The sequence below is a fragment of the Mytilus galloprovincialis genome, chromosome 12 (assembly GCF_965363235.1).
Source record: "Mytilus galloprovincialis chromosome 12, xbMytGall1.hap1.1, whole genome shotgun sequence".
In the NCBI taxonomy this organism is placed as follows: Eukaryota; Metazoa; Mollusca; class Bivalvia; order Mytilida; family Mytilidae; genus Mytilus; species Mytilus galloprovincialis.
Window position 1 is genome coordinate 77,741,031 of NC_134849.1, and position 15,359 is coordinate 77,756,389.

At 32.0% G+C, this 15,359-nt stretch overlaps 1 protein-coding gene across 1 annotated transcript in view; it reads right to left on the reverse strand.

The window, feature by feature from the left end:
• Positions 1 to 15,359, reverse strand: part of LOC143054917 (uncharacterized) — a 91,873-nt gene that overhangs the window by 16,469 nt on the left and 60,045 nt on the right. The window contains exons 7-10 of the mRNA XM_076228015.1: positions 14,064 to 14,224; positions 10,822 to 12,033; positions 10,399 to 10,479; positions 8,848 to 8,928 (exon numbers count right to left, since the gene is read on the reverse strand). Of these exons, the coding sequence (XP_076084130.1) occupies positions 8,848 to 8,928; positions 10,399 to 10,479; positions 10,822 to 12,033; positions 14,064 to 14,224 (1,535 nt within the window). The remainder of the gene's footprint in view (positions 1 to 8,847; positions 8,929 to 10,398; positions 10,480 to 10,821; positions 12,034 to 14,063; positions 14,225 to 15,359) is intronic.

The following is a 15,359-nucleotide window of genomic DNA, read 5'->3' on the forward strand; positions in this document are numbered from 1 at the left end:
CTTTTCAAACAGTTACAGACATAGAGATTTTTTCAACCAGAAATGGGGAACAGATGTTGGGTCAAGTAGGATAAACGGAACTGTAGTTCAATCGGAAGAACAGAGGAGTAAATCGGTTTAACTCAAGAAGTAAATTTGTTTATATCAGGGATGGATTCAGAACCTCGATGTCTGGGAGGGACACCATGAAACCAAAATTTTATATTTTTTTAGAGATGTATTTATCATTCTATATGCGAGTATGAGTGGGTTTTTTTTTTGTTGCTTTTTTTTTTGGGGGGGGGGGGGGGGGGCGGGTTGCATCATTTATATATCTTTTAATTTTATTACTATTTCACTTTATACTTTATTTTCCTGCCAATTGATTTTTATCATATTTGTCCTAAACATGCATGAAACATTTGCCACTGGACGTTAAACTACCAACAATCAATCAATAATTTCTTTATATTTCATCACCTCTATATTCTGTTATATATATATATTTTTGGCCTCGCTTCCAACCTCCCTTTTGCCCCTTATTCTAATATCTGTATAAAACACTTTCATATCCTTATTAACAGCGACCTATTCATATCCTTGTACATGTACATGGTAATTGAAACAAGAAAAATAAACAAATATAACCGTATGCTTGGGCTTTTAGAGAAATGGATAAGTCCCTGATTCTGTTACAAAATAGATCTTATGAAAATAAATTTTATTAATGATTATTTATTAGAAATTATCAATTCATTTTTCCTGAACTGGGGAGAGGTGGTTAAAACAAGTTGTTGATTTTCTTTGAAAATAAGAGGTGAATGAAATATGACATTCCGTTTAAAAAACAAATCTTGTATGATAATAAAAAATAAATAGTTAATTTGTTGTTGAATAAATTCACAAAAATACAGTTTTGAAGAGAAAAAAAAATCCATTCACAAGAAATGTTATTGTGTCAGAGTACTATATTTTGGAATGAAGAGATATCCCAAATATAGATGTATACAAATATTATTGATATTAAACATATATTTGTACCTATTTTTTAAAAACACAGATCAGAAGATTTCACCTGGTAATTGATCTTTATCTGTATTGATAAACCAATAAAAATTCGTACTATTCCAATCAACATGTAAATAATGTATTTTACATAAAAGCTTAAATTGCAAATAGACATTACACACCCATCGATAAGTTGTCATAAATCATGCATGTGGATGCTGGTATTAATTAATGGACAGTTTAAGAAGTCAAATCAAGCTGTGATTAATTTCTGCTCTAGATAAGGAGATTCAGTAGCAATAAAATTATGTTAGAATTTTTTTTAGTGACCTGAACTGGGGGGCACGTGCCCCCTGTGCCCCCTGGTAAATCTGCCACTGTATATGTACATAAGTTGACAGACTAACAAGGCGACTGGTTGACACTAGAAAGTCAACAAGTAGAAAAGTTGACAGGTTGACAAATGTTAAGGTCGACAGGTTGACAAGTGGTAAGATTAACAGGTCGACAGGTTGACAGGTTTAATTTTACAATTAAACAAGTAAATTAGGTTTAAAAAAATCATAAATTAACAAGTTAACAATCTAATAAAAATAAACTGCTTACTATTGCTTTGTTTTCTTTTGGAATAATATTCATTAAGTCTTGACTTATAACTGTCTACCTGTCGACCTGTGGAACTGGCAATCTGTCCGCTGTCAACCTGTTGACCATTATTACAGTTTTTAATTCTCGACGTCAAATTGTCGACCCGTCTACCAGTCACCAGTCTACCAGTCACCAATAATACTATTTCACACTTAGTATATAAATTCTTTCAAATTGTCAACCAGTCGACTTGTCAACCATTACTTTAATTTTAACTATATTAAATTGTCATTTTGTCAACCTGTCGACCTTTCGACCAGTCAACCATAAAAATATTTACATTTGTAACACATTGTTAACCTGTCAACCAGTCATTTATTTTTATTTTTTCATTGTAATTTAAATACCTTTATTATATACTTAGTAGTAAATGCAGATAAATTGTATGTGTAATACAATCAATGACAAGCGTGCTGTATCAGCCAACCGTGATGATATCGATATCAGCACGGTTGCGAAAGCTTTATCACACCTTTAATCTTTATGACGTCACGTCATCGATTGCAGTCACTGTTGCAAAGGCTTTATCAAAACCCTAATCTGTATGACGTCATGTCAAACCTATAATCTGTATGACGTCATTTCAAACCTCCTTATCTGTATGACGTCATGTTACATAAAAAACATCTACTTGAGGTATATGTATATAATAAAGTGTATATGATATGGCTTTTTCAATATTACACACCGTATCAACCCTCAACCAATATAATCCCTCGAGCAGAGCTCTTGGGATTATATTGGTGTCTCGGGTTGATACAGACGCGATATTGAAAACGCCATATGATATTCTCTATTTATTGCTCTTGAATACATTTGTTATAAAAGTGGAATTATAGTACCTTATATATCCTACCTGTGAAATTCATTAATAAATTGCAGAGAAGGAAGATTTCAATCCAGCTTAGCATTATTGTTATTACATTGATCTTTACTTATATCATATCTATTGTTTTCCTGATTTAACACTTTCACTACTGAATATTTTTTTTTCGCGGGATTCTCTGGCCGAAACTTATTTGAACGAGCCGTTTGCCTGACTGGGATTAATTTGACATGTACTACAGCAAAAACGACCTCGTAGTTTTGATCATTGAAAACTCGGGAACCGTAGCGAGTTGTGCGGTCAAATTTTGATAAAATGTAGATAAATATCATAGGTTGAGCGTCCGTAGACTGTTCATAGAGAAAGAAGCATTCTAATATGACGTGCTTCTTTCGCTTTGTAAACAACACCGTGATAAAATTCTCGATATATCTATACTTAGCGCAGACTCCAAGATGTACACAAATGGCTGTTTAAATATGCCTCCCACGTAAATCCACATGTATCGTAACCTATGTGTAAACAGTTGTGGATTTTCGCTGTGTCAACAATTACAATTGAATAAAACCCTACAGAACATTTATTGTGATTCTGACGCATAACAAAAAGAATTTACACATTAGAGAACGGAAAAATGGATAAAAACAAAATAATTTAAAAATCCGCCAGTAATGATTTGGCGCATTAACGTCATTTCAAAACATGACGTCATACGAATGAAAACGTCAAAGCTGAAGGTTTTTCTATTGCGTTTACCTTCTAAACTTGGATACAATTGCATTAAAATAAAGTATTGAGGTAGGTGTTGCTTGTTTTTTGTTCTATTGCATTATTCGCACATTTACTAATTTCAGCAAGTCAACATGGCGGCTCCTTGGTTACAACATTTCAACAGTGAATTTAACGGTAGTTTACGATAAAAAATGTAAACTTAAAATTGCAAATGTTGGGTTTACTGAGAAGTAAAAAAAGTAATAATGAATCACATTTTTTTAGCGGTTAGTTAAGAAATCATTCATGCAGGTTTATTAGATTTGTTTTACATTTATCGAACAGTGGGTAAAATAGAACAGCCACACACACGGTATACGCATCATCGCTTTAGTTTTTTAATGATCGTATTTGTCCTATTAGAATCGAAATAATTCATGGAAGCCATAGATTTGTTGTAAATTTACACATGGCCTGGGCCGTGATATTCGTTAATTTTATCCCTCGCTAACGCTCAGGATAAAATTCGAATATCACGGCCCAGGCCATGTGTAAATTTCCAACAAATCTATGGCTTCCATGAATTAGTTCTTAAGTTTACCTTAAAAACGCATGTCGATAACGTAGATTGATCGAGTCATACGATAATTTTTGTCATTGCGTACCGTATATCACTTTCACTTACATTCGGCAACATTTCTTATGCACACGTGTGTTTCAAAATGCTATTTCAATGAGCCACTGAATTTTTTTCCTTCAAAAACCGTTTCCGTTTTCGTTTTCTTGGCAAAAATACTTGTAAATCGAGACTGTCGCTCACGTAGATTTTGGCCGCCATTTGTTTACGGTTTCGAAAGAAGAAAGATAACTCGGGTTCGATAACGGATAATAACTCTTCCAGACGATTTATATGAATACCCCCAGCGTTGATGTGCAATCATGAACTAATTAATAAAAGTGTTTAACTACAATAAAAATCGATGGGATTTCCTTGCTTTATGACTTAACCCCAGTAATGCATTAATTCTTCCACATGTGAATGAGATGAAACTTTCCAATAAATAAAAGTATTAAATCAAGCCAAAAAGTGACTTTTTTTTCTAAATCCATGAAATTTCCAATAAATTTGATTTGTGTCATGGGGGTTATATAATATAAAAAATATTTAAACATAAATAAATGTACTACAGATAAGCAAATATTCAGCTGTTTCTAAATAAAAAGAGCCTAGTGAATTATTTTTTTTGGTAAATGGTAAAAGTTAAAATCTTAACTATGTAGTCAAAATTTAGGATGTATATAAGATAACCTAAAATTGACAAATACATCAACTGATGTTTGTTAAAGCAGCACAAATAAATACCGAAAGCTGACAATTAATATTTTAAATTTATTTTCATCATAGTTTAATTAATTAATCACATGAAGTACAGGCAAAGAAGATCATATTATATGCAGACAACTACTGGGTACTGTTTTATTTAAAATCATGGTATGCACACACAGATGCAAGTCGTTGAAAACTATTGGCAAAAAAGGGATTAAAACACATGTTTTACTTCAGAATGCAGTTTTAAAATTCATTGATGGAAAGCTACATCAGAGAGCTGATAAACTTTGTAATAAAATTTGGAAGATTTTTTCAATTTATTATGCTGCCTTGAATAGGGAGGATTCATATAAATTCTAATTTTTAAATTGAGTGAGGACATATGGAAACTATTTTTTTTAATTTTCTGTTTATGTTGTTGGGCTATTGTTGGGCTCAGCCATATTTAATGGAATGGTTTGTCAAAAAGGAAATACAAATAACTAGAGTGAGGTTGTTATACTATAACCAATGTTACTAGTCTATTGGTTAATCTATTACATCCAGTAGCAAGTGTTACTTACATATAAATGTAAGCCTATATATATTAATGTGGTATGAAAATCCTGCTTACATGTACTAGTCCCATAAACAGTGTTAATTTAAGAAGCTGACTTACAAGGTAACAGCCACAAGACCCTAATATGGTCCCATTATCCCATTTCCAATTTGATCAGTCTTTTCTCTTTAGAGTCCTATATGACTTGGCTTCTGAGAGAAGCAGCAATTTCAATACCATTTGAAGTCTCTTTTTGAATACAAAAGAGGTGTTTCCTAGTGCAGAAATAGTTGTTTATATGAGAATTACAATAGGCACTGCCACACTGGTCATTCATCTCTTGTGTTTGTATGCAACATGAGGGGGAGTAATTTATAATGTTCCACATAATTTTCAAAACAAAAAAATGAACCCCTATTGTTTTCAGAAACATACAGAAACAGTACTATTTTACAATAATAAATAATGCCATCTTAAGATTAATCAGTAGAAAAAAAAATCACTTCCCTTCAACAACAACAAAATATTATTTTTCCCTTCCCTTCTAAAACAGATATTATATTTCACTTCCCTTCTTTGACAATGTTTTCTGTAAAAAAAAAATAGAAAATAAAAACAATGTGTTACATAAAATTAATCATCTTGGCATCTTTCAGTTGTTTTACTCTCTGTCAACATAATTTGTTTTTCAAAACAACTTTAAAAATTTTTGTATGCTGAGCCAGACTTTTAAAAACCTCTGTTACAAGACGAGATACATCATGGAAAATAATTTACACTCGATTAAAATACGAATAAGATTGCAGAATACTATCTCATCTTTCCAAACCACTTTTCTTTTTAAATAATAAAGCTATGAGATGTGACAACACGTGTTTTTATGAACCACACTATTTATAGACTCTCCATTTTGTCAATATCCGGTTCTATTTTTAATGGAAGTGAACTTTCGTTTTGTCGACCTAGATACTGCAGTACAGCCTTTCAACGAAAAGATATAAAACCCATAGCACTGCAGACTTCTAAGAGTGTCTAAAACAATGACAAAAGACTATGATTCATTCGGTAATGAAAGGTTGACTATCAAACGGCAGCGAGAAATAATAATTTACAGTCGTGCACCTGATGACGACAATCAAAGTCTCGATTTCTAGTTGTTTTTACAAATATGCTTCTCACCACTCTAAAATCTACGTTCATACATTACTTTTGTACAAATTAAACCACTTTCATGACCGCAGGTTAAGTTTTCTAAATGTTTCAACTCGAAATGAAACTCCTGACCACGATTGTTTATGATTCCGCCATTTTGTTTTTCACGAGGTTTTTTCTTCTCAACAATCTTTGAAAAAAACATATTTTAACAGCGTTTTTACGTCCGATACTAAAATATAGAATGCATTTGATGTTTATCATAACATCTATGGAGCAACTGCACCAAGAAACATGTCTAAACGTTATTTTTACTGTTTGCACTGTGACCATCTAAAAATAGAAATCTATGTATCCTTAAGGATAATTTCGCCCTCAGCTCCGTGGTGCCAAAAGGATAATTTCGGTACGAAAGGGTTAATTAAGAAACTAATTGACTTTATACATTTTGAATCGTTATGACTAAGTAGATGAATCAGAAGAACAACAAAGTCAGTTACATCTATTTCCAAAGAATCAACAACATAAAAGGACTACCATCGATATTTCAATTAAATACAACATGTGGGCTCAAAATGTCTCGACGTTTGGATCTTTGCTTATTCAATTTTCTTTTTTCTCTCTAAAAAAGTATCTCTCAATATGTATTGTGTCATGTTCCATTGTTGAAGCCACCAACGACGTCATTTAATAAAGTTATTGCGGCAAATCATTAAAACGGACGTTAATTAGAAAAGCCAAAAATTGGACTTCGATTTGAGAACAATAAAAATAGATGTCGAGTTGAAATATTATTTTATTGTGATGTCAGATTTAGACATCGAATTGAGGAACGGACGTCGCTTAGAGACCGGACGTCGATCTGAGTCTTACATATACATGATATATATATATATGTTTCTATGATTCAGAAATATCAAAGACAGACAGTAAATCAAAGATTTTCATCTTCCATTTCGCCACTAAAGACTTCGCCCTCTGTCAGTATTATGACGCCAAAATTAAACCTTTTAAATTGTGTATGGAGGGAGTCGAGACCGACTGATAGTTAACTTGCTGGGAACTTATCTGTTTGATTTGAGATTTCAAACATCAATGTTTTGTTTTTTTTCAATTTTGATAATACTACAAAAGAAATAAGCTTTTTGCATTTTAGGTATTGAACAAATTAAATCAGGGTTAGTTAACATTTTGTCAGTTTAATTTGAAAAAGGGTAACTTATTTCATTTGAGTTTCAATTAAAAAGAACAGACTTGATTTACAATTCCCTTTTGTAACAAGTTGGGTTACCCGGTCAAAAGTGAGCTCAAAACCTCCCTAATATAATAATGTTTTGGAAGATACAAATTCAACCTCATTTGGATCCACAAAATATGAAACCTGTAAAAAGTAAAATAACAAAAATACCGAACTTTAAGGAAAATTCAAAGCAGAAAGACCGTCATCAAATGGCAAAATTAAAAGCTCAAACGAATGGACAACTACTGTCATATTCCTGACTTGGTACAGGCATTTTCTTATGTAGTAAATGGTGGATTAAACCTGGTTTTATAGCTAGCTAAACCTCTCACTTGTATGACAGTAGCACAACATTCCATTATATTGACAATTATGTAGGAACAAAACAAACAGACATTATAGGTAAAAATGTCAAAAATTGGGGTACAGCAGTCAACATTGTGTTATAATCTTAATCACTATAAAAACAAACAAATATGTAACAAAGAAACACAAAAAGGCATATAAAGACAAAGCACATTTATTTAATTTAGCAAAAATGACAGACAAGAATAAAAAAATTTACCATAGCACAATAACAAAATAAAAGGATGTATAAGTAGAGAGCAATGTCGTATGTAACAAAGAAACACAAAAAAGGCATATAGACAAAGCACATTTGCAAAAATAATTTGACCTTGATTGAAGATCGATTGCACAAATGTTTAACTTGTATTGAGTTACAGCGAGAAAATCCCTCACCCAGAAAAGTGCATCATGTTAACCCAGAGGCAGGCTTTAGTTGGCCACTAAATAAAAATGAGTACTAGTTCAGTGAAAATAGACGTTATACGTAAACTACAAAACATATAAATGAACTGAATTTAAAAAACATACAAAACTATCAAAGGGCAGAGGCTCCTGACTTGGGACAGTCACAAAAATGTGGCAGGGTTAAACATGTTTTGTGAGACTTCAATTCCCCCTTTATCTCTAGCCACTGTAGAACAAACCAATCGAAAATCATCCAGTTCCATAACATGCAAGCAATCATAATAGTATTGTATTGTTTTGAACATTAGTAGTTCTGGTAAACTTTGTTGTCATCATCATCATCATCATATTTATTTCTGTCAACTTAATAAAATCCAATCTTCTTTAAATACAGATACTGTGTCATTACATCCATGACATCAGGCAATGATATAACATCATCTGAACTTTTGAAGGTGTGTACTAATCTGACAAAACCAGAAGATCCAAAAAGTCTTTTTTAACAGAGAACATCAAAGTGTTTTCAGATCCTTGTAATCAAAATGTGGACACAAAATCTGAATTTCAATCATCTTGAAATAAGCCATGATGATCACCAAATAACTCTTGATAGATCTTTTAAATACTTTAAATATTGGTTCTATTTTGATCTACATACATACCCCAGTCAAACTGCCTGATCTAGTTGGCTCTTCAGTTACATCTGCAAATGCTTGCATACCAGCTTGGAAGGAGCAACTTATCTACAAATTAAATTTTTTATTGTAAATTAAAATTGAATGTGTTTACCTGACAAAGAGTGTACTAGATGTGGGTTCCGTTTTTGTAGTTTAAGATATGAATGCTTGTTGACATAATAAATGAAAACAATAATTTATACAATTTATTCGTCAAAAACACTTTTTGTTGGATTTACCTTTATCAGGAATACTCAAAGCTAAATATTTGAGTCATTAATGTATAAGAAACCAAACATTTGAAAAGCTATATGACCAAACAAGACCTAAAAATAATAGCCAAATCCATCTTAGGTCAACTTTGTAGGACAGAGTTGAAACCTTAGTTTCTTAATAAATTCTAAATTTAATAAACTGTTAAAGTCATATGAAACCTCAAATTTAAAAAAAAATGATGCATATGTTTTTTTTATACCTAAATGGATAGTTTTCATTATAAAACTTATGTACATATACTTTTTCCTGAAGAAAATTCTTTAATTTTTACACATTGAGAAGATTAATTTTTTTAAATTGCTTGCTTCCAGGAAGCAATTTGCTGACGTATTTTCCGTATGCAAATTGACCTTAGCGTGACCCTTCTCGTAAAAATCCGGTGATCGCAATACGCATGGATCTGTCATTAAAATAAACAATTATGTAATTTTACATGTTAAACACATGCTCAATATCCATGCTTCTTTGTTGATTGTTTACTATGAGGTGACAATCGGTAAACTACGGCTTCAAAACACGACAATTAAGTAGCTGCCATTTTCTCACCTCATAACAGACAGAGAGAAAACAAATTGACAATTATACGATCTATTTGCATAAAAAATGATAAAATCGTGCACAGAAGACTAAGTTTATGACATATACATGCATGTTGGTTAAAAATTGGATAAACATTATTTTTCCCTAGTCACTCGTTTCATATGACTTTAACACAGAGATATATGTCTCATCTTTTTGCTATTTTGATGGTAAAATTTATATGCTGAAATTAAAATAGCAATATCTATTTATTCCAAACATGTAAGTTCTGCAAAATATTCAAAATCAATGAACCATGGCTGAATGTACACTCACCGTATCATTTTAAAATACTTGGTTACTGCATTTTTTCTCTGAGTTTTTTGTTATGTCTAAGTATGTACTCTGATACAGTTTAAAGAAACTGGAAGAATTTAAGGTTACATTTTTTTACTGTTTCTGTAAAAATGTATATCCAGAACTATGACAAAATATGACAAGCAACCTTTTTGTTTGTTTTGTCACTGGTCTTTCTTGAAATCAAAACATATACTGATTGCAGTACTATTCTAAAGATATTTATAAGTAGACATACTTGATCAAGGTCAAGAGATCTGTCTCAGAAGAATGATTTAACATGTTAGATATTCGGAGAGTGATTATTTGTTCATAATTGTAATAAATCTGCAACATTAATCACTGATATATTTTTTTTTAAATAAATCAATCATAGCTTGTTACCTTTGTGGACACTCTTGTTTTTTTACTGGGGGGTTCTAGATGAGGATTTGAGTGTTCAGCATCATTAGAACAATGGAGAAACTGAAATGATATCCAAATTATAATAGTTAAGAACATCCGATATTTCAATGTCAACACACAAATCAGTCACAATGTAATGCTACTCAATCATTAGTTTTCTGTTGGGAAGTGTTTTTTCTTTCTTTATGCATTGTCATTGGTGTCCTGAATTTGATATATCATAGTTGTTCAGCAATACCTCTTAATTTCTTATCGTCTATTTCTGATCTCACATTACATGTAACTCTAAACTGTTGTGGCTATTCCCTCAAAGGTTTCATACATGTGTCTCACTTTGCAAGATTAACCTACCAGACCAAATAATTGCAAACAAATTTCTTTAAAGGTATAATGTTCACTTACGCATAGAGATTCCATTTGTAAACCTGACCATTCATCCACGAACTTGTGGGTTTTTCTACATGTTTCACAATAGTATTCTGTCATCTGCTCTCCACCAAAGTCATTGATACCTGTTACAAACTCTGGTTTTGTAAGACCACATTCCCACTTTTTTTCAAATTTTACATTTGACATGTTGAATCTCGTATGAATTATCTTTTCTAATTCCATCTCAACAAAGTCAGCGATGTTCTTTAACAACCCTCTTTCAATACCTTTCCCAAATTCTAAAACTTGTATCTGAATTGAATTTGGACATGTCGTTACAAGCAATTTTCTCAATTTTGTCTTCTGTAACTCAAAGACCACAATGTTCCGGAAAATAGCAATCTGCATTTTCTTCTGATTTGATATACCGACTTGTGCTATAGCATACCTTCGGCTCAGTGATGCAATTAAATGATTCTTAAGATGTGGTGGTAGAAACCTAAATTTGAAACACAACCAAGTGGACCTGTGACGTGTATCTTCTGGCACTTTAAACATTTGGTAGATGTCACATGGGCATTGTTCTTTTATCATACAGGGTACATAGTAACAATGGTTTTCATCAACATCCTCTGATTTGTTTGGATGTATAATTATATCAAATTTCTCCATAACTTTCAAGATAAAGTCTTTATGTTCATACACAATTGTTGTTTCATTTTTAAATATATCTTCTAAAACTGCATTTTTTAATTTGCCTCGTTGAAAAAAATCATTCCATTCTTTTTGGTTTCTGATATTAATTTGAAATTTCTGTGCTGTTACTATACATTTAAAAGCATCAGACAACCATTGTGTATCTAAAATGATAAATTCGGATAGATCCTTGAAATACACTAAAGCTCTGAGTTCATGGTGAAATTTTAGAAATAATATCAGTTCTTCCTCACTTAAAGGCTCTGGTATATCAGTTGAATAGTCCTTAATTTTCTGATAGGAAATGATCGGTAAGTCTTTTTTCTTTTCTTGAAGTCGTTGTTCCAGTTGAATGAATTTTAATGGATATTTTATGTTCCAGGTTCTCATTCCTCTGGCTAAATTTAGAATGTTCTGACGTATCTGCTGGAATGCACTACATTCATCGTCTTTATTGGAAATGAAGTATTCACACCTTAAATGACCACGTTCATCATCTGCTAGTTCATTGGTGTATTTTAACAGGCTTTCTTTGTATGCTTTCTCGACCTACAAAACGTAATATTAGCATTCTTGGTATTTTGTGTGGTTTTCTATTGCTAAGTTCTTAAAGAAGAATATTATACAAATGAATCTTTTGAAAATATCGCAAATATAAACAAGAATGTGTCCTAAGTACACGGATGCCCCACTCGCACTATCATTTTTCATGTTTAATGGACCATAAAATTGGGTAAAAAATCTAATTTGGCATTAAAATTAGAAAGATCATACCATAGGGAATATGTGTACTAAGTTTCAAGTTGTTTGGACTTCAACTTCATCAAAAACTACCATGACCAAAAACTTTATACTGAAACTTCCACTTTCATTTTCTATGTTCATTGGACCATGAAATTGAGGTCAAAGGTCTAATTTGGCTTTAAAATTAGAAAGAGCATATCATAATCAACAAGTGTACTAAGTTTCAAGTTGATGGGACTTCAAGTTCATCAAAAACTACCTTGACCAAAAACTTTCACCTGATGGACGGACGGACGAACAGAAGCACAGACGGACGAATGGAGCCACAGACCAGAAAACATAATGCCCCTCTACTATCGTAGGTGGGGCATAAAAAGAACATGTGGTATGATTGCCAATGAGATAACTGTTTTTGAAGCTCAATGTTAAGTATATTACTTATAAAACACATAAGCAAAGAATTCAAATAGAGAAAAATATGCAACAAGTGACCGAACAAAACATGTTTTTTTATTAAGGTAGATTATAAGTCATGTAAGTAAATATTTCTGAAGATAAAATTTTCTAATACGTTGTCAAAATGAAGTTTTAACTATACTTTTTTTCAAATTTATAATAAAAAGTATGGGTCACCGTGCTATTTTCCAAGCTATGAGTCGTGGAAAATTGCTTAAATTTGGCTAGACTGTTCATGGGAATGAATATTTGTGTGCATAACCAAATTCTGTGAGATAGAATGTTTAAATAAATTGTGTGAGAAGATAGATTTCATAATATGCTTTAAAAAAATAAAGAGAAAAGTTGTGTCATCAAACTTGTTTTCTTGCTACAAGAAAACATATTAAGATTTCTTATCAAATCAGTATGTATGGTTTACTAATGGAATTATCTCCCCTTAACTGGCTTATTTAAAAAAAAAATGATTTTAAAAACACAAAATTTGATATTTGTTAAAATATTTTGAGTTAGTAATACCACCAAGTTTTCTTTATCTAGATAAAAAGTCTAACCAATAAATTGCAATTCTGTCTTCAGTTTTGCAGATTTGGACAAATAACTAGACTGATTTTGTACACAGATTGTACAATCCAATATGTCGGTATAACATGAATCTACCTTAATTATTCTTTATATTATAATAACATAGGCAAATGGCGTTTTCTGAAATAATTAGAAAATGCAAGGCACTCATTATTTTGATCCGACGACATGGCAACGCCTATTATTGTATGGCGTCAGAGTAGTGAAATTACCACGTGTATTTCACATGGTAAATTAACGGTTTTCATTTCACTGGGAAATCAATGTAATAAATACGTACACTGTGTGCAATAAAGGTGAAAAAATTACTGACATGCACTTTGCGTAATTAAGATGAAATAATATAATTTACAGCAATCTCTTTAGTTCGCCAGAAAACCTGAAATGTATTCACCAATGTTGACCGCTATCAGTGACCTTCGGCAAACAAATGTTCACATTTGCGGCAAGCTCGTAGCCGATTTTCAGAAAAGGCAGATCTTGAATTATTGCTTCTGCACGATTTACAAAATATATTTTATACCCTTAAAAGAGGGACGAAAGATACCAGAGGGACAGTCAAAGCCATAAATCGAAAATAAACTGACAATACCATGGCTAAAACTGAAAAGGACAAACAGAAAAACAATAGTACACATGACACAACATAGAAAACTACAGAAAAAACAACACGAACCCCACTTAAAAAACGCAAACACTTACTACATAAAATAATTAATCATTTAAAAGCAGAACAAACACAATACATGAATCAATAGCCAAGTGTCTTTATAAAATTTGTAAACATCATATACCGTTTCAGCTTCTGAGACATCTACAGCATCTTTCCATGTACCAACAATAACTATTGGTGGATCAAGATAACCTGACGTTGTCGTCTTGTCATCCGATATGATATTTCCCTCTTCCAGTCTACTGTAGCAATGTATTGAGTCAATCCAGAGTCGGAATAAAGCTACAAAGTCATAGTACAACAATTTCATATCAGCATTTATTCAAGTATAATTGTATTGACATGAATATTAATTATATGGTTATTTTCATAGATTTCCTGTTACGAAACTTTACATTTTTTTCGAAAAACTAAGGGGTTTCTTATCCCAGGAATAGATTACCTTTGCCATATATGACACAACATTTAGAATTTTGGGTCCTCAATACTCTTCAACTTTGTACTTGTTTGGCTTTATAACTATTTTGATCTGAGCGTCACTGATGAGTCTTATGTAGACGAAATGCGCGTCTGGTGTATCAAATTATAATCCTGGTACCTTTAATATTTAATTAAATAATAAAATTGGGAATGTAAATGGGGAATGTGTCAAAGAGACAACAACCCGACCATAGAAAAAACAACAGCAGAAGGTCTCCAACAGGTCTTCAATGTAGCGAGAAATTCCCGCACCCGGAGGCGCCCTTCAGCTGGCCCGTAAACAAATATATACTAGTTCAGTGATACTTTACCTCAGAGTTCAGTATGTTTGTGATTTTACTTTTTCTGTTCATACTAAATCTAACATATCTGTTTTCATTATACATCAGACTCATCAGAATTTGACAAGAATAAAACTTCTCAGAACCCTAACACTATAACTATCATCATAATTATGTTTCGAAACAGGTTTATTATAGACATTCCTGAATGTTGATTAATCTGACCAATCTGCCACTCTTAAAATTGTATCAACGGAAGTAGCACATGTACTATGTGGTTTAATTATGTCTACATCAGCCATTTGCAAAACAATTTTAACCCAACGTCCAAGAGTGCTAGACTCATAAGAATATGGTTTTATACAGCTCAAGATTATTTTTATAGTTTTCCGAAAACATGATGTTCTAACTAAGTACTCTTTTAGAACATTTACAATACACATCCTTCTGTCCTCAATAAAAGCTGGCAACTCAATTGCTAGTACATGCCTCCCTGGCTTCGAACATTTCAATAAACTACTATCTGTAACAGTTATATCATCTAAATCTAAACTATGAATGGTTTGTAACCTTAGAACTGTTAACAAGTGTAACTGGCTTTATGATCAAACATCTAAATATAACACATAAACTGGTGTCAATGTCTTTAAGCACGA